At 42.7% G+C, this 24,246-nt stretch overlaps 1 protein-coding gene across 21 annotated transcripts in view; it reads left to right on the forward strand.

Moving 5' to 3' along the window:
- Window positions 1–1,995: 1,995 nt before the first annotated feature.
- Window positions 1,996–24,246, forward strand: part of PARD3 (par-3 family cell polarity regulator) — a 508,043-nt gene continuing 485,792 nt past the window's right edge. For 14 of the 21 annotated variants that reach the window (XM_083188824.1, XM_083188837.1, XM_083188832.1 and 11 more), the window contains exon 1: window positions 1,997–2,334. In XM_083188824.1, the coding sequence (XP_083044950.1) occupies window positions 2,215–2,334 (120 nt within the window). In that variant the 5' untranslated portion in view covers window positions 1,997–2,214. Of the gene's footprint in view, window positions 2,335–24,246 lie in introns of all 21 variants that reach the window. The other 7 variants (XM_083188844.1, XM_083188831.1, XM_083188826.1 and 4 more) reach the window with 2 other exon arrangements.

A 24,246-nucleotide genomic window follows, 5' to 3' on the forward strand; every position in this document is an offset into this window, starting at 1 on the left:
CCCTCAGTGTGCGCGTCCCCCGCCGGTCAGTTCTGCGGTTCCGGCACTGCTCATACTCCTCTCCTTCTGGCTCCTGCTACTATTGAAAACTGACTCTCACAAAATGGCTGCCCCAATAGCAGACCTTTTTTAAGGATGCTAGAGGAGGCCGCTGCCTCCTCTAGCATCCTCAAAAACTGTCTGCTGTATGGGGGCAGTCATTTTTTGAAGGTCAGTTTTTAACAGCAGGAGCCAGGAGGAGAGCAGGGACCGCAGTAAATCTGTGGTCCCAGCCAGAGAAGCGGCAGGCCCTGGCAGCAGCATAACAATAGCCCCGCAGACCCCCAACGCCCATATTTTCTCAGCGCCTCCCCGCTACCGCGGGGTCTGCGACACTGTAGTAACGCCACTGTACTGGTCCCAATTGTGGATAATACAGATTGTAAACAATATTTATCTGTAGTCTCTCCATTATCTCTTGCGATGTCTATGACCAAAATTGAGGGTCCAGGACTTAGGGTATTTTTCATCCTAGCAGACGGGATGCCGGTAGTCACAAAACTGACATCGACATCCCGACTACCACCAGAAGACTGTTGCCTGAATGTTCTTATCTTTGAGGATGCCAGCATTGGAATTCCAACTGCTGGCATACTGAATGTAAGTGGGAGCATTAGGCCGGTGTGTATTCTGACTTCTGGCACCCCCACTATCCGCCATCCATAAATGTATCCCATTTTTCTTACATGTAATTTTACCAACTCCATCTGATCATTCCCACCCTCACTGCCCAAAGAAATTAACCACCCTGGCACCCAAATACCGTTTTTTGCTACATGCCCGGACCATACAGGGAGGCTTTATTCTATCCCTCCTCCTCTCCCTGGTAACAGCTGTCACAGGCGGCCCCCCTGGACAGGACACCCCGGACAGGGCACCCACCGGACCAGACACTACAAGTTCCGGAATGCAGAGTTTGATGTCCGGTCCAGCATAAAGGGGTCTTGTCCGGGTTCGGTTTTTACTCATACCCATGAATGGCCATATGCCGGTTCCATATTACTAGTTTAAATATATCAAATAAAAGAAAACTAGGTACTTATGTAATATCTGGACTCCCGTTTTTCTTATGAGACCGCGTCCGCTCACCACGCTTCGGGCACGGTGGCTCGCTGCGCTCGCCACACTATATAAAATCAACTCCATGCGTAGTTGGATAGTAGGGGTATGAAAAAATGGGGTGCATTTAACATGGGAGTCCAGATAATACATAAGTACCGAAAACTATGATCCGTCTGACAGTGTTATTTTATTCACAGGTGGCACGTCCTACAAATAATATGAATCTGTGTAATTTGAGAGCAAATTTGATCATTTTAACCTCATGTAGCCCTGAAACTGGTTCCTCTTCTCAATTTGATTTCTTGCAATTGAGAATCCCCTTTTGTGACATTAAATTAACATAGAGTACCTATATGGGGTCTCTGTGAGGTTTAGATAAGAAACTTTGATGTTACATTGCAGTACACAGAGGATAGCACCTGTAACATACACAAGTGATGAGTACAGGATACTACACTGTCACCACCGAGTCCTGGTTATTTATATTATGTATAAGTATTTCCAGCTTGTGTCACCCAGGAGGAGCTGCAGCTGAATGTAAAATATGTATTTTACTACAGCAAAACGTGAAGCAATTTGTCTCTATATACTGTTTATTGGGAAAGAACGTTATGGGGGTGACTGTCACCATCTAGTACCTGGTTAGACAGAACAGGTACTAGGTGATGACATTACTGTCCTGGCCGCACCGTAGCGCAATATACACAAATGAGCACCAGCACGTCGAAATATTGTCAATAATAACCAAGACATTCAGATGAGCCATAAGAAACCGACCAATCATGTGGCGCCTTTAGAACGTGCTAGGCGGGGATAGTCTTCAGTTTACATTAGATTCGCCGAGCCGTCTGTCACTCAAACATAGTGGTAGTTGGTTGGACAAGACGCACCGTGCTGGGCTGTGCTGGGAGCGCTGGCAGCGGTCACACAATCCTGCTGGAAGCGGTGGGAGGGGAGTACTCACATGCAGGATAGGAGGAGGAGGCGGCTGCTGATACAGGCCCCGCACACACCGGAGGAGACGGAGGGGAAACCGGAACCCTGGATTAACCCCTAAACAGCAGGAGCGCGGGGGGGAGCAGGGCGGGATCCGCGGGCTCCCCGGGCAGCACTATGAAGGTGACAGTGAGCTTCGGCAGAACTCGGGTAGTGGTGCCCTGTGGGGAAGGTAACCTGCCAGTTTCCAAACTCATCGAGCAAGCGGTGACCAGGTACAAGAAGGCCATCGCCAAGGTGAGGAACGTGGGAGATCAGCGGCTCTGTGATGTCTGTGAGGCCACACGTCCACCTATATCAGTGGGGTGGTCCCTTCCATCCCCTGTGCACTCTCTGCTGGAGCACCCCACTTTTTCCCCTAGGAGGGGGTGTCCTATGTTTATAGTACCTGTATCGGTCTTGCAGTGGGGCAGTACAATAGGGATATTCCCCCATACTCATGGGCATCTGTGACACCTATACACACACGGGAATGTGCAGGAGGCTGCTGCACCTCTGGGAGAATTGTTGCATGATGCCTCCAGCTCCCTGGTGTCTGCAGAGAGCGTGCAGCCAGCATTGTGTCTCTGTCTGAGCACCAGGGCAGGAGGTGCATATAGCTCCTGTGCTGTGGCCTCTCTCCGTGGCTCCGGTGCTGTGGCCTCTCTCCGTGGCTCCGGTGCTGTGGCCTCTCTCCGTGGCTCCGGTGCTGTGGCCTCTCTCCGTGGCTCCGGTACTGTGGCCTCTCTCCGTGGCTCCGGTGCTGTGGCCTCTCTCCGTGGCTCCGGTGCTGTGGCCTCTCTCCGTGGCTCCGGTGCTGTGGCCTCTCTCCGTGGCTCCGGTGCTGTGGCCTCTCTCCGTGGCTCCGGTGCTGTGGCCTCTCTCCGTGGCTCCGGTGCTGTGGCCTCTCTCTTCTAAAAATGTTTTCAGCTATTATTCACTTCCAAGCTGAATTGACACTGTATAGAGCTTAGTGGTGTTTTCACCCCATCTCTGCCCAAGTGCCCCAAAGTATTACAAAGTGTGGAGTTACCTGTCAGGGGATCATGTTTAGAAAGTGAATGCTTGGAGTAAATTACATTGGCAGTGTGTCTGCTGGGCTTAGTAGCACATCCACTGTTGTGCCATAGCTAGGGAAGATTCCTGTCTGGGGTTGTTTCATGTCAGTGTAAAAAATCATGTTTTTTGTTTTCTTTTAATTGTTTGTTTTCTTGTTTGGGTTATGGAGTTGGGATAACCCAACAATCCAGGAAAGAAGAGTGTAAAGGCATTTGATAACATAAAGGACACTAAGTTGCCATGATGAGCTTCCTGATTGGTTGGTGAAGAATTAGTGCAGGAATCCCTGAGCATGTGACCACATCAATAAGACAGCCAGCTCTCCCTGCTGATTTATTTTCTCCTGGTTCTTTAGCAAGTAGGACAGTATAGGAAACTAAACAAAGCTGTGGAAAGCTTTGGATGCGAAGTGGTTATATAATGGTCAAATGCACGTGAATCAAAATACTTGACCATTGTTTGATCTGTTAAATAAACCCTCTCTGGTGGAATTTAATTTGCTGTTTCATAGAACAAGATTGTAAAGATGATTGTATTGTGCATGGAGTTTAAGGACTACGGAAATGTTATTGTTAATTTAGCTTTACATATTCGTTGTAACCCTGTATCTTTTTTTTTGTTATTTGCACTTTGCTCAGAAAACTTGTAGTGATGATCTCATGTAGGTTTGGGGAGCTGTCAGAGCCACATTACATAATGGTTGTACAGTGTAGCTACTGTAGTAACAATTGGTAACATGCAATCTTTATTATGCCACATTGGGCATGCTTTGCAACATATTTGATACATTGTTTCATGTACATAGTTTTTCTTTGTCTTGATTAGGAGGATGGTTACTCCTATAGAGAGATTGGGTGTTAACCGAATGTATATCATTTTTGCAATAACTATAAATGTATATAGGAGGCAAGCTAGCTTTGTAAAGTGCAGTTGGGCTTCTCATTTAATAGTCACTTGTTAATTATTGACAAGCTTCCATTTCTAAATTCCTGGCAGGTGTTTATCTAAATTATTTTAGTTTCTGTCTCCAAACTTTGGAGCAAACCATTTTTTTTTTAAAGCCAGAACAATCCCAATTCTGTCTGTCCACTAGGATCCAATACATCACATAAATAGGGCATGTAAAGTGCTTCTGTATGGATGATGATGATGTGGCTTGATTTTATACTTCATTGTTATGAATGTTTCTTCCATCCACAGGTCTATGTGTATTTGTTTGCTAGGTACACTGTGCAATGCAGTTTATCCTAATAATTGTCTGCAGGCTCTCCTTTGGTGGACCACTGTGCACCACCAGTCATCGGGATATGACAGAACCCCATGTTACATCCACTGGTGAACAAGATCAGAACTGAATAATAAGAGAGTCTGACATCTGGTTTTTCAATTGCCTGGATGTCTCATTAATAGATAGCCAGCTGATAATCCCAATAAATATTAATAAATGGGAAGATTTGCATGTTATAACGCTATTGATTAGGTTAAAAAGAGTACATTTTCAGGGACAGATTCCTGCAACAGACAATTTCTCACTGACAAGTAGACCATTCTTACTTTTTTATTTTTGTCTGCCTTCCTCTGTTCATTTTTTGTTTATACTGTATTTTGCGTTTTTTAAACTCTTTCATGTACTATACTCTATTTCCTCATTGTTTACTTCTGCTGATTGTTGTGCTGTTTTGTAATAATACCCCTTTCATACCGCTAATCAGACTTGCACCCAAGATTTTTTAACCCGGCTCCTACCTTAGTGTTCATTCTAGCACCCGCTATCTTTGAAAACCCATGCAATTTGTCTTCCCTGCCTGGGGTGTCGCTGTCTGCTGTGGTGTTTCTAGCACAGGTCTTGTTTGCATATCAGTGCTGATAGACAGACCACACTGTGCTAGAAGCACTAAAGCAGACAGCGACACCCCAGGCAGGGAAGAGGAAGTGCATGGGTTTTCAAAGATAGCGGGTGCTAGAATCAACACTACTACCTGGCTTGTGACTCCTTTTAAAACTGGCCTCATTACCTGGCATAATGCCGGGTGGGTGACATCACAGTTGGCGGGCCCTGAGCCAGGGCTTGGAGATGAAATCACCTTTCAGCGCCGGCTATTTCATTGGTTGAATGGGTCCCGGATCGCATCAGCCTCGATTACCTGTTAACACTGCGAGCTAGGTTGAAATGCCATGTCGCTCGACCCAGGTCATTTTAACTTTGGTCTGTTTACGCTGCACAACATTCAGGGTTACTGCGCCTTCATGTGCAATAACCCAGGATATTTATGGCAGTGTAAAAAAAGGGTATAAATAATATTAGAACTCGGTTTGTGTATAGATATAAGTAGGTTTTAATTACTTAAATAAATTAGCGATACTTTTTTTTTGTTGTTTATCTTTATTTAGAGTTGAGCGCTGCAACTTTGTATGTATTTCAGAGACATCCTTTTAATGTTTACCTGTCTCCTCCCTATTTCCTGTGATCGGAGAAATGTACTTGTTTATAATGGGCAGTACGGATGGTGTAACGGTTAGCATTACTGCCTCACAGCACTGAGGTCATGGGTTCGATTCCCACCATGGCCCTAATTGTGCGGAGTTTGTATATTCTCCCCGTACTTGCGTGGGTTTCCTCCTGGTACTCCGGTTTCCTCCCACAATCCAAAAATATACTGGTAGGTTAATTGGCTCCCAACAAATTAACCCTAGAATGTCTGTGTGTGCATGTACATGTGGTAGGGAATATAAGCTCCACTGGGGCAGGGACTGATGTGAATATTCTCTGTAAAGCACTGCGTAATTTGTATGCGCTATATAAGAAACTGTTAATAAATAAATGGGTTTCCTATAGTTTATATATCTCTTTCTTTCTTTCTTTCTTTCTTTCTTTCTTTCTTTCTTTCTATAGATAGATATAGTTATACAGTTTTCTTGCAAATGTAAAACTACTAGTGGAGTGGCTGAGTCATGATTTTGTGGTGGAGGAAGAAGCCACAGCAATCTGGGCGGTTTTCAAAGTATAGATAATTGACCAATTTCTTTCTTATTCTTACTATTTTTAAAATGAAGCTGAAGTGGAGTGTCACTGTGTGACCTATAGCTTGGGTATTTTGTCAGGAGTAAGCATCCCATTTAATAAAAAGGATAATGCTGCTCCTCACCTCTATGGGGACAATTCAAGTGTTGCTCCGTTTGGACATGCACAGCCGCCAGCGCTGACATACGCTAAGGATGTTCCATAATTTTGAATGGGTAGTAATTGGTTTATATATGGCATAGAAATGCTAAATATATTCTTTCCTTTGTGGATGTGGTTTTTCTGAGCCAGTTAATGCACTGCTTGGTGTTCCTCTATTTGTGCAAATAGTCAACAGTGTACCGATATGTAAATAAATTCCAGTTCTACTACACTACTATCAAACTATGTTATTGCGTGTACAAATTTGATCTGTATAAAAAAAACCGAACCAAAACTATTAAGAGACGGTGAAAAGCATTTGGGTTACATAATTACTATGGTCTACCTTCTTCAATTTCCCTGTTTTCTATAGTAGAAAAGGTGATCTGTGTTTGGTATTCACACCCAATAAGATTAAGCTTTGGAAGAGGACAAAGATCCTTGCATAAAGAAAATGTAAGCCTTTAGTAAATCATCCTCTGAATTTATAGAAGCCATAGTTTGCTTCATATGTGTATGAACTATGACTCCTGTTTTGTCATGGTTATTTTACTGGAATCTAGGTAGAAAAAAAAAGTCCACCAAAGTGTTTAGTGTTACGGTCTCACTAAACTTTACAGTGGTGGCCTGACACTGTGTGAGGATTTTATTGTGTTTAATTGAGTTTCCTTTGGCTGTCCCAATTTCCTTTCACAGCCCAAAAGCACACAGCTTGGATTCTGTATAATTAAATAGTAAGCTCTAATTGGGCATGGGGACCAATAGTGATTGATTAAATATTCTTTACAAAGTATTGTGCAATAGTGTTAATTTTAGTACACTTCACTATTCAAAACCCATTTAGTTAATCTTTCATGTTTAGGATTTTGTGCTCTCTGCTGTGGTGCTTCTAGTACACTCTGGCCTATACCTTAGCACTGAAATACAGACCAGTGTGTACTAGAAGCAGCAAAGGAAAAGCGTCACCCTAGGCAGAAAGAAGGACATTTTTAAAAAGTGCAGGGTGCTAGAATGATACTGCTTTATATTGTAGCTATTTAGCATACCATTTGTCTTGGTATGAAGAACAATTTATTTGATTGCTATAAGATTTGCAAATGCTTTGTTGCCTGAGGTCATTTATAAGCAATAATTCAAAATCTGACTAGTAAACGTCTTTTGATACTACTGTTTTGTGCTCATGGCCAGTTTAACATCCACCTGTGCAATCCTTTGCTTTGTTACTGTAAATTGGCTGCACTCTTGGGGGGGGGGGGCATATTCATCTTTGTTTGGTGCCTGATGGGAGCCCTTTAATTGTTTATGCCGCTGCTTGCAAGTACCAAAGGTGCCCATTATTGCTGCTCACTCCCTCCTGCAGTGACCCTGAATGAAGCTGTATGTCCTTTGTTTTAAGGTATGTATATGTTGAGGTGCTGTGATCTTTGTAGCAGCATTTAAAGGCTCATATACACGTAACTATATTAGGGCTATTTCTAAGCAATCTGACCAGATCGCTTAGAAATTAAGCACACGTGTGTGTATACCCCCTATCGAAGGCGATGTGTGGTCCCGCTTGTCTCCTGACTAGATCTTGATTGGCTGTGTTCTATCACCAGAGAACACTGGCCCACACACATCGCTGGTGCACTGCTTATGTGTCAGCTATGTGTGCTGTGTGATCTGCGCTCAGCATGGCTCCCCATTGCCCCGTGTGTATTAAGATTAAGAAGTGCTTAAAGACCATGTCTAGTGACACTATATGGTCGACATGGTCAAAAGGTAGACATAGCTATGGTTGACATGAGGTCTGGTCAAGTATGCTGAGTGCAGCGAGGTACCTGGCCTGGAGCATGGTGAGTGAAGCTGTGCACCAATTGGAGATCCACCTACTCAACCGTTTTTTATTTTCAGTGTGTCACTTCACCTTCTGGTTATGTCAGGGCAGTGTATTGCCTCTCTGTTTTAGTGTATGTGTTGGGAGTTGAAGCCAATTAGCCAGAGATCACATTCATTCTTGTTTTCACCTTCTTTTTCATTAATGAAAGTGTGCAGTGCCATCTAGGAGACAATTGTGTTTATAAATTATTTGCCAGACCTCTACACATACATTATACAATAGTTATTGTTACTCCTAAGGTTTAGTTTAGGGGAGATTTCTCTTCCATTTGATGAGCATTGTAGTAAACACAATGCAGTGTATCTTACAATAGGCTATAGTTTCTCTCTTTGGGCTGCAATAGGGCAGGAGAAGGTGGGTAATTGCATTGGTGCTCAGTCAGTACTACACGTTCCATACATAGAATAGTCCTGTGTCAGGAGCCTTGCAGCACCATATCTGTTTGTATACTCAAAATTCACTGCCCTATTTACTGTACTTGGGAATTAATCCATTTTCCTTTCTAGCACTAACTCCTCATAGATGTGTTAGGATAGTGATGCTGCCAGATGCAGCTACTCTGCAAGTGAAGTGTAGATCAGTGTGTGTGTGTGTGTGTGTGTGTGCGCGCGTGTGCTGTGCCTGTTAACAAGACTTGTGAGAAGATGCGGGCCATAGCCCTCCTTCTTTTGGTTTAAGTTCCTTTCCCCATCTTATTATTTTTTTGTCTTACTATCTATACTTTTTTCTGAATATCACATCTGTACAGTAAATTATGTCCTAGAACCCAAATACAGGTTGAGTATCCCTTATCCAAAATGCTCGGGACCAGAAGAATTTTGGATAAAGGATTATTTTGGATGTCAGAATATTTTTATATTTCAATGATTGTGTCTTCCGTTTATGTTGTATAAACACATGAAACACGCTATTTTCTATTTACTTTTGTACATAAAACAAGGTTTCAAAACATGAAACAAAGTTTGTGTACAATCTCAGACACGGAGTTTGAATGGCAACCAATAAGTTTCTTGCACATATTTAGTGCCAGTTACATATCATGTCCCCAGTAGTGCCAGTTACATATCATGCCCCCAGTAGTGCTGTTACAGATGTCCCCAGTAGACCTATACAGTGCAAACACACACCATTAACAAGAAGCACAGACTTCTCCCTACTCCCACCCACCCACATATTAAGCACACACACTGCTGTAATCACTATCAGCATTGTTTATTATAAACTACTAGCTCCTCTATCAAACTCTACACTCACCTGGCTGCTGCAGTCATTTTCTATGGCAGTGAAAGCCACTGCCTCACACGGGATGGCTGCTCCTATCAGAGCCGGCCCTAGCCTAAATGACGCCCTAGGCAAGATTTTGGCTGGTTCCCCCTAGCACCGCCACTAGTTCCGCCTCTGACCCTGCTCCCCTTTTCCAGCACCATCAACCCTCATCATAGTCATCATTTTGGTGCTCCTACCCGCAATATTTTAAATAGAAACAGTGTACACATTCGGTGCGCAGCCCAAACAGGGGTGTGTTCTTGCTGGGAAGGGGCATGGCCACCCAATAGTACCCCCAATTCAAATTATGCCACACAGTAGTGCCACTTTATTCACATTATATCATGCGATGCTGTCCCTTATTCAAGTTACATCACACAGTAGTACCACTTTACCTTATGTACATTACTCCTCACATTATTCACATTATACCCTTAGAAAAAAATCCTGAAAAAATATTGTATTTTAAGCACCTCCATGGCCACACTGCAACCCAGCACAAAGCAGTGTGTGCTGGGCAGAGGAGAAGAGCTGCAGCTGCTGCTGTCACTTAAGGGGAGGGGGCCCGGGGCCCCCACTGGGCCCTTCCATCAGACTTTGGCCTGGGTAATTTGTACCCCCTACCCTTTTCTTTCGACACCCCTGATAATACCACACAGTAATGCCCCTTACACATGACACACATTATTAATGTCCTTATAACCATAATGCCCCTTACACATTATGCCAACCTTTATTAATGCCCTACATACACATAATGACACACATAATGCCCCTTACACATATGTTGCACATTATTAATGCCCTTATACACATGAAACACATAATGCCCATTACACATATGTTGCACATTATTAATGCATTTATACATGATACACATAATGCCCCTTACACATATGCCAAACACTATTGCACAACCAACCCACCCACAGACGGCTCTCACACAGCCGCTAACACTGTGACCTCTGCCTCTGCTTGGATACAGATGTTTCCTCATACATCTTGCCTCAATAGGTCATACAGCTCCTGGCCAAATCTGCTAACGTTGGGTGCATTTTTTGCTGAAAATATGTCTTATTTGCATTGTTATGTGACCAGGACACACAAGGAGCTTCCAATGATTAAAATTATATGTGGCATGAATATATTCTGTGTGCGACTGTGTCTGTACCTGCATACGGAATGCTATGTTACAGTGATTTCCATGAATACACTATTTCATATGCAGATACAGCCTCACTCACACACAGAATATAGGCATGCTGCATATCATTTTAATCAGCAGAAGCTGCTGATGCCCCTATGCATTCCAAATGCCCTAGGCAATTGCCTAGTCTGCCTATGCCTAAGGCCGGCTCTGGCTCCTATATTAATGAAGCCCCAGGTACTTCCTGAGAGGAGCTGCACATTGTTGTTGCAGCTCCCCCTACATGCAGCCAGGAGGCACTGACTCACTGAGGCAGCTTCTTCTCGCTGGCAGTGTAAGGAGGGAGCTGCCGCAGCCGCGTACCTCAGTCTGAAATAAAAAGGTCAGCTTGTCTGATTGATCCGTGGCCAGGGGGGGTTTCTAGATACTCAGAAACCCCTGCTGCGTGTGCAGTGGGCTATTAACATGCAGGTTTCGACCTCATTGTGGTACAATGCTAAACGGGGGACGCTGAAGCCTTTGTGCGGCGTATTCATGCACATTGTGATTAGTAAAATTGTGTTTTGTTTTTCTTTTTCCTTTTATAGACCTGTTACAGAAACTATTCAGCAAAATAACTTTTGTAGTGTTTTATCTGCAGTATATGGTTTCGCTGGGTTGGCAGCCATTAATGCATGTCACAAGGCATCCCATGCAGCCTTACACTATAAAACTATTCTATACATTACACCAGGGGTGGGGAACCTCAGGCCCGGGGGCCGTATGCGGCCCCCGTAGCCGGTTTGAGTGGCCCTCCCACCCTTTGCCAGGAGTCAAGTACAGGGGAATTCTCGCCAGAAATTGGTCGTTTTTGCGAGTTTCCTCTTAATTAACAGCAGCCGGAGACTGTCAGTCCTATTTAGCGGCAGCCGCCGGAGCGTGGGACGGCTGCAGCCGGCCAATTTGTAAGATAAATTTTTACATATGGCCCCCGAAGGATTTTTTCATCATACAAACGGCCCTTGGCACAAAAAAGGTTCCCCACCCCTGCATTACACGCAGCATTATAACAAAAGTTGAACTGTTTTTGGTTTGTTTGTGTTATTTTGTCTAGTATAACCTGCAGATATCACTGTGTCTAAAGGGTTGTACACACGGGCTGGTGGCTGGGCAATTTTGACTACGCAGAGATAAGCCGACGGCCACCCCCAGCAGCAGCCTGCATGTACAGCTGAATAGACAGAGCAGTGTCTATTTGGCCGGGCCATGGCAGCGCTGAGGGGCCGCACATCGCTTCAGCCCGCTGTGTACACAAGGGGCGATTAAGGCAAACCTTCTAAGTGTCTTTGTCGATGTAGTCAAAATTGCCTAAATTAATCGCCTCGTGTGTATACTGCTTAAAGCTGTAAATCCATACAGGGCGCAAAAGGCCCACACTGGCACACTCACCATATGTAGAAATGTAGTAGTGTTTACAGATTACATGGAAACATTTAAAAAGAGCATTAAAATAAGCCTATGTAACACTCCCTGCTGGCTTGTTTATTGCTAGCACCTAAAGTTAGACACATTCAGCTTGGTGTGTTTAATCAGAAATGTGAGTCTTTGGGCACCACTGGCATTATTGGCATAATAAACCGTAGGGTGTTACTACATGGTTCACAGAAAAACAGGGGGGTTCTGTAAGTAATGGGGCTAACCCCAAAACTGACAGATTCCGGCGCTGAGTGGGGTGAACTGTATAAATTTATATAGGTGGCTTGAAATAAATAAATCCACTATTGCTGCAGGTGTTTTACTGAGTCAACTGGAACTCAGAAAGAAGAGAGGAGTATAGAACAAAAAACACTTTGCGCTAATGGTACTTGTGAGTTATTCGGCCTGCCGATTTTTTTTCATCGCGCCCGAAATCGTGGGCATCGCGTCGGTCGTGGCCGTTATAAGGAGCCGCGACGCGATGCCCACGATTTCCCATAGACAGTAATGTTAAAAGACGCGATGGACCCGATTTTCCCATAGACAGCAATGTTAAAATAAAATGACATGTGAAATTGGCCAATATGGCCATTTCAGATTGGATATGTTTTAAAAAAAAAATGTTTCATGGCCCCCCACCACCGTTAACGCCACCCCGCTATTGACGCCAACCCGAAGCGTGGCGAGCGCAGTGGTACGCGTCCTCCGACCTTTTCATGCCCTACTATCCACTAGGGCGTGGAGTGAGAATAGAATAGTGTGGCAAAAGCAGCGAGCCACCGAGCCCGAAGCGTGGCGAGCGCAGCGAGCCCCTTCACAGGTATCCGCGTGCCCTTGCGGGCTTCACAGGTGTCCGCGTCCCCTTGCGGGGCTCGCTGCGCTCGCTGCGCTCGCCACACTATTCTATTCTCACTCCACGCCCTAGTGGATAGTAGGGCATGAAAAGGTCGGAGGACGCGTACCGCCGCCCCTCGCGGGCTCGCTGCGCTCGCCACGCTTCGGGTTGGCGTCAATAGCGGGGTGGCGTTAACGGTGGTGGGGGGCCATGAAACATTTTTTTTAAAAACATATTGGCCAATTTCACATTGTCATTTTATTTTAACATTGCTGTCTATGGGAAATCGGGTCCATCGCGTCTTTTAACATTGCTGTCTATGGGAAATCGGGTCCATCGCGTCTTTTAACATTACTGTCTATGGGAAATCGTGGGCATCGCGTCGCGGCCCCTTATAACGGCCACGACCGACGCGATGCCCCTGATTTGGGGCTAAATCGTGGGCATCGCGTCGGTCGGGTGTCCTTAAGTTAACCAAACTTAAGGACAAAATCGGCAGCCCGGATAACTCACAAGTACCGCGCTAATTAGTGGATATATAAGGCTCTGGGAGAAATAACAGTGAACAATATGTATACTGGACACATCTTTAGGAAAATTATGACAATTTATTATAAAAGGCAATATAAATATGCAATTAATACAATACAATAAAATTAAATTATAATAAAAACAATAAGTTGATAGGATAATAAGGCATCTATAGAATGTGTCAATCACGCTTGCATTTATAACTCCTTGGAAGTCGAAGCACTTGGTGTTAATCATCGGGGTGAAATTATTAGTTGAAGCGGATTGGTCAATAGCACAGATATATAGCCCCTTAGCGTGTAAGCAGAGCACGCATATAGCAGTCTGTTAGGGCAACAAATTAAGTTGTAGCAATTGGTAACAGCAATGATTAGTATTGAGAGCGGGTTAGTGGGAGAGAGTTAATCAACAGCATAGATGTACAACCCCTTAGCGTGTAGGCAGAACACGCATGTGGCAGTCTGTTGGGGTAACAGAGTAAATTGTAACGATTGTTAGCAGCAGTAATTGTATTGGATATCTCACCCTCCGCAACAAGGAGATGCTTTGTAGATACCGGGGAGCCGAATGTTGCTGTGGCTCGACTCGCTGGGTGGCAGAGGATGGTCCGGCTGATGTTACAGTTGTATTGTCGGTACAATTGAAGTGCTTTCAGCCCACTAAGGTACGGGGGATGTCAGCGGCGGCTTGCTGTAGTATGTGGAAGCCAGCGGCTGTACGTATCCACCATGTGCGGCGGTGCTGTTAGGCTGAATGTAGCGTGTTTTTATTATAATTTTATTTTATTGTATTAATTGCATATGTATATTGCCTTTTATAATAAATTGTCATAATTTTCCTAAAGGTGTGTCCAGTATACATATTGTTCACTGTTATTTCTCCCAGAGCCTTATATCCACTAATTAGCGCAAAGTGTTTTTTCTTCTATACGACATGGTTCACGTCTGAAAACTTTCTGCCATTTTGTTATTACTGGTCACATAAGTAAAACGACAAGTGGCTGCTGTCCCAGACTTGTTTCGCAGCCAATTGCAGCATGCCATCCAATGCAGGGCACGGTCACTTATTCCTGTGTGTTCTGTCTAGACTTTACATGGTAGTAATTTTAAACTTGGCTTCACCAACGTCACATGGCTTGTTTTTATTGTCTACGAGGATTGCAGTAGGCTGTATGACCTTTTGCGGGACATCAATCATTCCACCAGCGCTTCACACAGTAGTAACCTACTGTATTAATCAGGTTTCACCTACATTGATCTAGGTAATGTGCAGGTAAGGTAAAAATGGTTCTGTCCATAAATCGGGCCATGACTTGACAATAGAGAGAGGTACAGCATATCTCTCTTTCGGTTGCACGTTTGGTTTGGCGGAGTTTATTGGAATGAGGGGAGGCTGGCACTAAACACAGTTTGGATTATTCATTACCCCTTGCCTAGTGAAACAAAAGTGAAGTTTTAATTTTAATTAAGATGATGCAAAAGATTACAGATCCTGGTAACGAAGCCTGCTTTATAGTGCAAATGAAGTAGGGCCTTATGGACAGAGATAAGTGATGTATACTGCACGGTAATTGTTTCCTTTGCTCCTGGGCCCAATCACTCGGCACATAGTTGTTACCAGCATATATCTATGAATCTTATAACGTTCCTGCTTGGAGGCATATGAACATTGTATGTGTGTAATATAAATATATATCACGTGTGTGTGCGTGTGTGTGGATACTGCTAACTCATTGTATAAACAAGCCTGTTACTTTTTTGTGTCCTGTATATGTATGGCCGGTTCTCTCCTGCATTTCTGATGGAATTTTTTCATAATGTTTCATTCATACTTTTGCTAAAAGTACTGTCTATGTTTCCACACAAGCAGAAATATTTTGTACATTTTTAATTAATGTCTCTTGAGTCATCTTGCACCAGGTTTTCACACAGACTGATTGCAAAACCCAGGTCAGTGAGGAATTAGGCTGTTTTAGTGTGGCGTAGCAGTTAGTATGTTTGTTTTATGAAATGTAGCAGATGTTGTCAATTTTATTGTGGATGCCCTAAGTGGTGGTGTTTTTAAATCAAATGAATTATCTGGAAATATTTCACTAATACATACATTTAACATGAGCATACAGTACTGTATAAGCAGAGAACTTTATATAGAAACGTCAGTCCCTGACTTGGTGGAGGACAGACCAGATGCCATTTTAACGCTCCTGTATGTCATTGGCCCATGCTAGGAAACTTAAATCCACATAAACACGAGTAGGATATCTGACATGATACCATATATACTTGTAGCAGTATGAGTAGAGAATGCATGTTGTCTTCACTCCTTAATCTTTGCACATATGGTTTAATCTAGGTTTAGACAACAGAAAAACGGTTATTCCCTCCAAATCCTGGGGGTCAGAGGGCAGGTTACTCCTTGCTGTGATTTAGACAGAGGGTCTGCCTTCATAATTCATTTGCTAATGAGACTGATACTCGGATATTCTCTCCGCTGAAGACTTGGTTGGTCTTTATGTAACTTCCTTTTTTTTTTTTTTTTTTTGAGCTTTAGCTGGATAAAGATAGAAAAAAAAAAAAGGCTGTCGCTGTGCAATGGAACCAAGAAAAAATGTGGGGGAGACTTTTTAAACCATGGATACTTAAGCAATTCAAGAAAACGATATTAAATAATGAATATAAAGCAATAGGTCTTTTATTTAAGAAGCAGTCTAATGTAGGTACTCATACTACATGAACCTAGCAGAAAAAATGTAAAGGAGACTGCTCTAACATAAAGCCCAATTTAATAAAATGAATTAATAAAAAAAAATTGTACATAATCATAAATGATCATGAAAGAATAATATAAAAACATATGGACATATACTCATTTGAAATTAAAGATATTTTATGATTATTATGTACAATATTTTTACTGATTTCAATTGGTCTTTATTTAGCTCGGTCTCCTTTACATTTATTATTTTTTGAGCTTTGTACTGTGTCTTTGGTTGTTTCTCATTATTATAACTGTGTACTAATTTCCTTATCATTATCTTTGCTGTTGGCATTGCAAGATGTCCTAGATACCTTCCAGTCCTCTCTGTCCTTAATTGACACAATGCGCAGGCTGATTCAGACCCTTCCTCGCATTTCCCTCTGTGTGTGCCTCTGCACTGGGTCTTTGTGTCTCCTGGTGTTTACAATGTGGGGAATGTTGATTTCATTTTACTAGTATTGAGACTGATATGAAATATGCTTATCTCATTGACTTGTTCTATTTTAGGAATTATTACTAAGCGTTTACATATGGCAATCTAAGTTGGGTTATCACATGCGTTAATATTGGTGCAATAAAAAAGTTGGATATAATGGCCCTTACAACACTTTTCTTGGGAATTTAAAATATTTAATTTACAATATGGAACATTGGGAGGTCCTTTTTTGGGGAACCTCAAAAGCATTAATGAGGCCATATATTTGCCTACCAAGCCAGTAAGAAACGGCAATACCAAACTAAAAGATACCTTGAACAGATCCATGCTTACAGATAATAAATCTTGTGAAACCAAACCTTTTATAGGAAAACTTTGAGATCTATATTCTAGACCACACCACCAGCCGTTTGGAAGTTTTCTATTGACCAATGCTCACACTTAAACAGATTATAGATGGGGAAATTGGTCCAGTCGCTTTTTTGCTAGCGTGGCTAAATAACTTCATCCCCGCCATTTTATCTGGGCATTAAGTAACCCTACTACTTCCACACGTAATGTGTATACTCCTTATATTGTATCCACATTCAAGCATTCATTACTATGGGTCTTAATATATGGCTCCTCAGGATATTCCTAGCCTTTTGATTTGTTGACTGAGGCAAGACTTCCGAAAACGTAAGTTTCTTCTACTCCAATGAGATGCTCTAATTTGAGATATAACCGATCTGGAAATATCCTATCTACTCCATAATACAATTCTGGGGCCATGATGGATTTTCATGGAAGTTTTACATGATCTCAATAGGAGACCCCTTATTAGAAATATGAATGAATTTTCTCGGTGGCATCTAATGTCTTTTTTTATATTTATTTAGGGAGAATACCTTTATTAGAAATGGGACAGGATTAGCGTCAGGTCTGTAACAAGATTGCCAGTCACTGCTGCCGAAAATATATACTGTATATATCATCCCCATTAAATTATGCTGAAACCAAAGTAGATGATGGGGTGGTGTTTGATCTCTGTCTTACAGTACATACCACTTAACTTTCAGCTGAGAAAACTTACTTTAGTCTTTTCAAACCACAAACCTTTCTGCCTCATCTCTGCAATATGCCTGTTTTTAAAAACCTTTTTTTTTTTGCAGGCAATAGTAATGTTTTGTTTTTTGAAGCCAGGGCGTCTGACCACTCTTTTAGCTATTGCTGACGTGTGCGTGTTCTCCTCCATGCAACCACTGACTTCTATAGCTAAATCAATCTGTTGACCTTGATGAAGAATTTTTTTTTTCTTGTCCCCTTCGTAAGTTTAGGGAGCGAGTCAGGCTGTTCCAGATACTTGTTCCACTTCTGTACAATGTACCTCAATGGTGCTCAACACCACTGCAATGGTGTCCTACCCTGGATTTCTGTCAATTTCACACTACATTTTATATATATATTAAGTCAAATAGATGCTGCCACGCTGAGATCCTTCAAAATAATTGAGAACAGATGATCCCTCTCCTTTCTTATGCCACCCATACATGGTCCGATGCGCGCTAGATCGCTTCAGCTCTAGTTCAGAACGCATCCAATGTGCTAAAGTAGCGTGCGTTTTAAACTAGATGATCTGAAGCACATACTTTTTGGACTGTACGATGTTATGTGCATGGTAGCACACATTGCATCGGCAGCCCAAAAGGCACCGTGGATGGGCACCATAACACAGTTGTCATAAGCAAACTTATTACACCAGTGCAAGTTTGCAGTAGCAAAGGGAATAAATACTTAACTTTTTTTTTTTTCCGTTTCTAAAGAGATGACATGTCTTAGTAATCCATTTTGTTAATTAGTGCCACAAGTCCTAACTCAATGTATTTAAATCAGAATCTGCTGCTGCCTAATTGGGCACAATTGAATGGACATGCGCCGCAGCCAATCGCATTAGTTATGTTGCACACCTTTTATTCACATCACAGAACAGCCAGACAGCTGTGAAGCTTTAGGTCAGGAAGTGCCCCACATGCTGGCTACTTGGCTAGGACTGTATGAAAATGATGGACAGCTAGTGCTCCATATATGGGCAGGAACAGGAAGAAAATATTGTCCCTGTGGTATTGCAGCATTACGGTAGGGACTTTTAGTTATTCTACTCCTCACCTGGCATATTGGTTCGATTTTTCTCCTGAGTTTGTTTTCCAAAGATTCATAGCAATAATAGGGGTATATTCAATTGATGCCGAAACTGCCGTCTTGCCAAAAAGATGACAGTTTTCAACCTGAATAGGTCAGAAGGGGTTCTATTATTTTCAATGTTAGCTGTGCTTTTTCGGCAGGTCGTAATGTTCCGAACTGCTGAAAACCAGGTGGATTGACGGAATAACCGTTAAGCCATCTGCTTTTGAAATGTTTTGTCCATGCTTCGGGCAATCTCAATCCAAAATGAAAAGATGTCAGATTGAGGCAGTGAGGATGGCGCTGGGTGAGCAGCCATAGCTTACATGGCACCGTCCTCCTGTCTGCTGCCTCCTGTACCATCCCGTTGCTTCGCGTACCCACCCGCCGCACTCACCTGTCCCGCTGCTGGGCTTGGTGAGCATCAATCAGCGGCCAAATCATCCGACATCCGGATTTGGCTGCTGCATTGATCAATGGATGACTGTGCATTCTGTCAAAAGAATTTCGGAATGGATCTGGCATCCATTGAATATACCCCATAAAATGTAATACATGTCAAGCGGTGTGTGTACTAGGTTTTTTAAAATGGGTTTGGACAATTAAAATGAGCACGCATCCATTTCAATGTGTAGATTCTGTATAAATTATTTTTATTAATGTGCAGACTGTCAGCACATAGGGGGTTATTCTGATTCACTCGGAAAGGCACAATCACTCTGTAATGGACAAAACCATATGCACTGCAGGTGGGGCTGATGTAACATGTGCAGAGAGAGTTAGATTTGGGTGTTTTATTGTTTCTGTTCAGGGTAAATACTTGCTGCTTTATTTTTACACTGCAGTATAGAGATCGGTTTGAAGTACACCCCCCACCCAAATCTAACTCTCTGCACATGTTACATCAGCCCAAACTGCAGTGCACATGGTTTTGTCCATTAGAGAGTGATTGTCCCTTTCCGAGTAAATCAGAATAACCCCCATAGAGTAACCTTTTCTAATGGCAACATTTGTATATTTTTGCACAGTATGTTTATTACAGTAAAAATACACATCAATTTGCCATTGTCCGTGTGTGTGTGTGTATGCTTCATCGGTTTGAAAATAATTATGTGGAATCCTGGACTAAGCGATTGCCCATTTAAATGTAATTTAACCCCCCCCCCCCACCAACTGTTGCTTTAAATAGATAATATATCTTATGTTTTCTTAGAAGTTATTGATCAAAGACTTCTTGACTCTCCAAGTAACCACCTTTTGCAGACATAAACGCACTTGTGGCATTATTTCTACAATTGAAATCAATGATTTTCAACAGTATTGCAGAGGTAGCAAGAAATACGTTGCATTCTAGGTTACTTTGCTCTTAAACCCCATTGAGCAGGTTTGAGGTGAACTAGAGAGAAGGTTAAATCTGAAGACTCTGCTGGTGGGCCCTTCCATGTTTTGAAGCTTATATCTTTGTTCTTTTGTTATGTCAAACCTAAAATATAGCTCTGACATAGTCCAGAGATGTGTTTTGGTCATTATCCTGCCGTAAAATGAACCATTGACCAACTATTGACGACGTGACGTGTATTTCATAGTGCTGAAAATGATGGTGGTAATTTTTGGTTCAGTTTATCTATCATTCAACCCAAGTCGTAAAGAGCACCAGACAGTCATCATGCCTCTGTGGTATCTGGTGTCATACAGGTTTATTAAGTAAGTGGTAGCTTTGTAAAAGTCTGACCAAAATTTAATAGGGCAATGTTTTTAAAAGCAAGTCTTTCACCATGCTGAAATTACTTGTTTAGTAAATTAAGCATACTTGCTGAGGAACCAGCCGTTCACCTACTAGAACCCTGCATAATGAACCATAGATTTTCCGTTTTCAGTCCTCGGTCCATAAGATCTTCACCGGTCTTCAGTAGCTTACTTGTCTAGGTCATGAAGTACTATGTTTCATTGCTGCAGAACAACTGCAAGGTCTTAACCTATTATTTGTTTTAGAAATTGAAAATGTACATTTGTTTCTTGTTCTTGCCTATATAAACTATTTGTTAGGTTTTTGTTTTTAAATCCTAGCTTATTAAATATAAATTATACCTATGGCTTAAACAAGCTCCCCAAAAAATTATGTCTTGCCATCTTACAATGAATAGTTATTAGTGGGAGGAATTAATTTGTCACCACCAACCACCACCGGCTGCCCCTTGATGACGCCCAGTGGAGCAAGTCAATTGTTTTTATCTTTGTGTATGCGTTCAGAGAGTGGACACAACTCCGCTTGTAGCCTCCTAATGTGTGAAACACTGGCTTGGGTGCTTGAATTGGAGTTTGTGCACCCTAACCAGGACTTTAGATGGGTGTAACAGCTTTGCATGGCTAAAACCGGTTCTAATGTATGAGCATTTGTGGCTTTAGCAACCAATGGGGGCAAGATTGTCAATTATGCTTGGGTGGCTATAATAAAATTGATTTCTCCCCAATGAATGTATGTCCGGAACTCTTCAGTTGACTGCATTGCGCTTGGCACTTAAGTCATAATATTCATCTTAAGCCTGGGCCTTAGTTGTTGACTGGATTTTCCAGGCACAGTGCTGTTACCACATGTGGTTCTGGTGGCTAGCCCCGAGGTACTGGTTAGCTCTGTTTTATTTGTTTTCTCACGGGTTTACAACAAAGGCTATTGAATAGCTCTCATCCTGGGAGTAACATCCCTTTTATTACTAATTGATTCCCCCCAATGTTCAGTGATGTTATCTAGAACCATTTTCTTCAACACTTATCTAGCACATCTTTCTCACAAGTATTTGAGTTTTTGTTTTACATTTGTGCTTTTTCCGCAATGTTATAGGGTCAAGAATTTACCCCCATGACTAGTGCAATTTTGTTTGATTTCATCTGATTTGGATGCATTGGGCCAATAACTCGGATGAAAAGATCCGATCCAATGTGCAGCACCATGCACATCTGTCCCGGAGATCGTATGGCCTGTACAATAGATTTATCGGATCAACAGCCCTTGCAGGGATCGCATGATACTTTATATTACAATGCAAATCAAATTAGAGAAACCTAATTGGAAAGATTTTTTGGTACTTGTTTCCTAGCACGGCGCCCGTCGCAGGTCGCATACCTTAACTTAAGGTATGCGACCGACGCGATTTCAGGGCTATTTTTAGCCTTTTCCCCGACAATTAAAAAATCGCGTCCATCGCATGCCTTAAGTTAAGTTATGCGATGCGACCGATGTGATGGACGCAATTTTACATAGGGAACAATGTTAAATGGGCCAATGGACTCAATTTTTCATTGTATACCCACCCTCATGGGTATTTTACTTGTGAAATGCCCCCCCCCCCCACGATGAACGCGAAGCCTGGCGAGCGCAGCGGTACGCGTCCTCCGACCTTTTCATACCCCCACTATCCACGTCGGCGTGAAGTTGATTTTAAATAGTGTGGCGAGCCCCGCGAGGGGACGCGTAATACCTGTGAAGAAATGCGCGTCCCCTCGCGGGGCATGCTATGCTCGCCACGCTTCGGGCTCGGTGGATCGCTGCGCTCGCCACACTATATTAAGTCAACTCCACGCAGACGTGGATAGTGGGGGTATGAAAAGGTCGGAGGACGTGTACCGCCGCACCTCACTGGCTTGCTGCGCTCGCCGCACTACGGGTTGGCGTTCATCGTGGGGTGGCGTTAACAATGGGGGGCCATTTGACCCATCAGGGTGGGTATACAATGAAAACTGGGGTCTGGGGGGCATTTAACATTGGTTCCGATGTAAAAATCGTATTGCATGCGATTTGGTTGCATGCGATCGACGCGATTTTTTAGGACCCAATGGATACAATCAAAATCGTGGGCGCCGTGCTAGGAAACAAGTACCGATTTTTTTTTTTTACATAAATTCTGGAATTACATAGCACATATTTGCTTTTATTCTCTGAACTGCAGAAGTTTTAGAATCAGATGGCACATGAACAACAAATCCGTGCATCCAGATGTTATAACAGCTAAAGGCCCCAATACACATATGCAAGGTATTGCATGAGATACCACGTCATGTGGCCCGGCAGCTCCCTGGCAGCCGGTTCATATAATGAATATTATATATATTTTTTTGCTATTCATTTGTTATGGGTTGATTATTTGCTTTTAATAATTGCTAAATGGATGAACATGGTATTAAAATGGAATATTAAACTATTGGGATTGTCTGATAATACCATTCAGGGACCAGATTCTCTAAGCTTCAAAAGTGATAACGGGAGAGTGATAAACAGCCAGCCAATCAGCTCCTACCTGCCTTGTCATAGACTGTGTTTGAAAATAAATAATACATTTATTATTATTATTATTATTATTATTAATGTTTTTTTTTTTGTGACAAGCCTGTGTATATTTCTAACAAAAAATAAATAAATTGTGCTTACTGTAAAAATGACCCATTTATACATGGATAATATGTGAAATCACTGATTATGCATTAATCTCTAATTCAGTGGTTCCCACACTTTTTTCATTCACGGCACCCTTGAGTATCAACAGTTTTTTTCACAGCACCCCTAGGCCAAAAGTTTCTAATAGAAAACATCGGAAAAAATATAAAATTAAGTAAAATGTATTTATAGCTCTTCCTTGGGTCAGTTTTGGGGTGAGGGACAGGATTCACCTGTGTTTTGTCCACAATTTTCCAATTACATTGGTCATAAATAATTTGAATTGGTAATGGACCACCAACCCAGGGCACCACTGCAAGTCCCCCAGGGTGCCACGGCATACAGATTGGGATCCACTGCTCAAATTGATTGAGGTCTTGAAGGCAAAGACTAAGGACATACTTATACCCTTTTTACACCAAAACGCCAGGTTGCGTCTGGGATTTTGGACCCGGCTCCAAACCAGGTGCGACCCGGTGTTTGACCCTATTACATCAATGTCCCAACTCGGCATAGTGACCGCCAGATGGAACCACAGTGATGCCATCGATACTCTGAGGGCAAGCCCAGCACCCGGGAAAGCTGCTGGGCTGTCCCAGCCTCCGTGCACCCCAGCCTCCATCCTTGAGGTGAATTGATGCCAAAGACCGTTATCCATTCACCTCCTCACCGGTCCCGCTGCTGTCTGTATAGTACAGCAGACGGCAGCGGAGGCTCCACCATTAGTGGTATGGACTCACCCATTAGGGGAAACGGGTCCCGTGTCAGAAGATCCAAGTTACCCTTTTTATATTGCCCCTGTCCCCACTATCCTATCCCCAATTACACCAAGCAATGACTCAGGTTGGCTGAGCAACAACTCGGGTTATTGCCTTGGTGTAAAAGGGGTATTATTTTTTTTCCTGTTATTAGGTCAACACTGTCTAGGTTGACAGTTGACAGATCGACACAAGCAAAATGTTGATACAGATGGAGCCCCTCTCAACTATCTTCCTTATGTCTTGGCTCACCATGGCTATCCTATTGTCCTCAGCAGCAATACAATACATAGAA

Source organism: Crinia signifera, chromosome 5 (assembly GCF_055691185.1).
Source record: "Crinia signifera chromosome 5, ASM5569118v1, whole genome shotgun sequence".
NCBI classification, from domain to species: domain Eukaryota; kingdom Metazoa; phylum Chordata; class Amphibia; order Anura; family Myobatrachidae; genus Crinia; species Crinia signifera.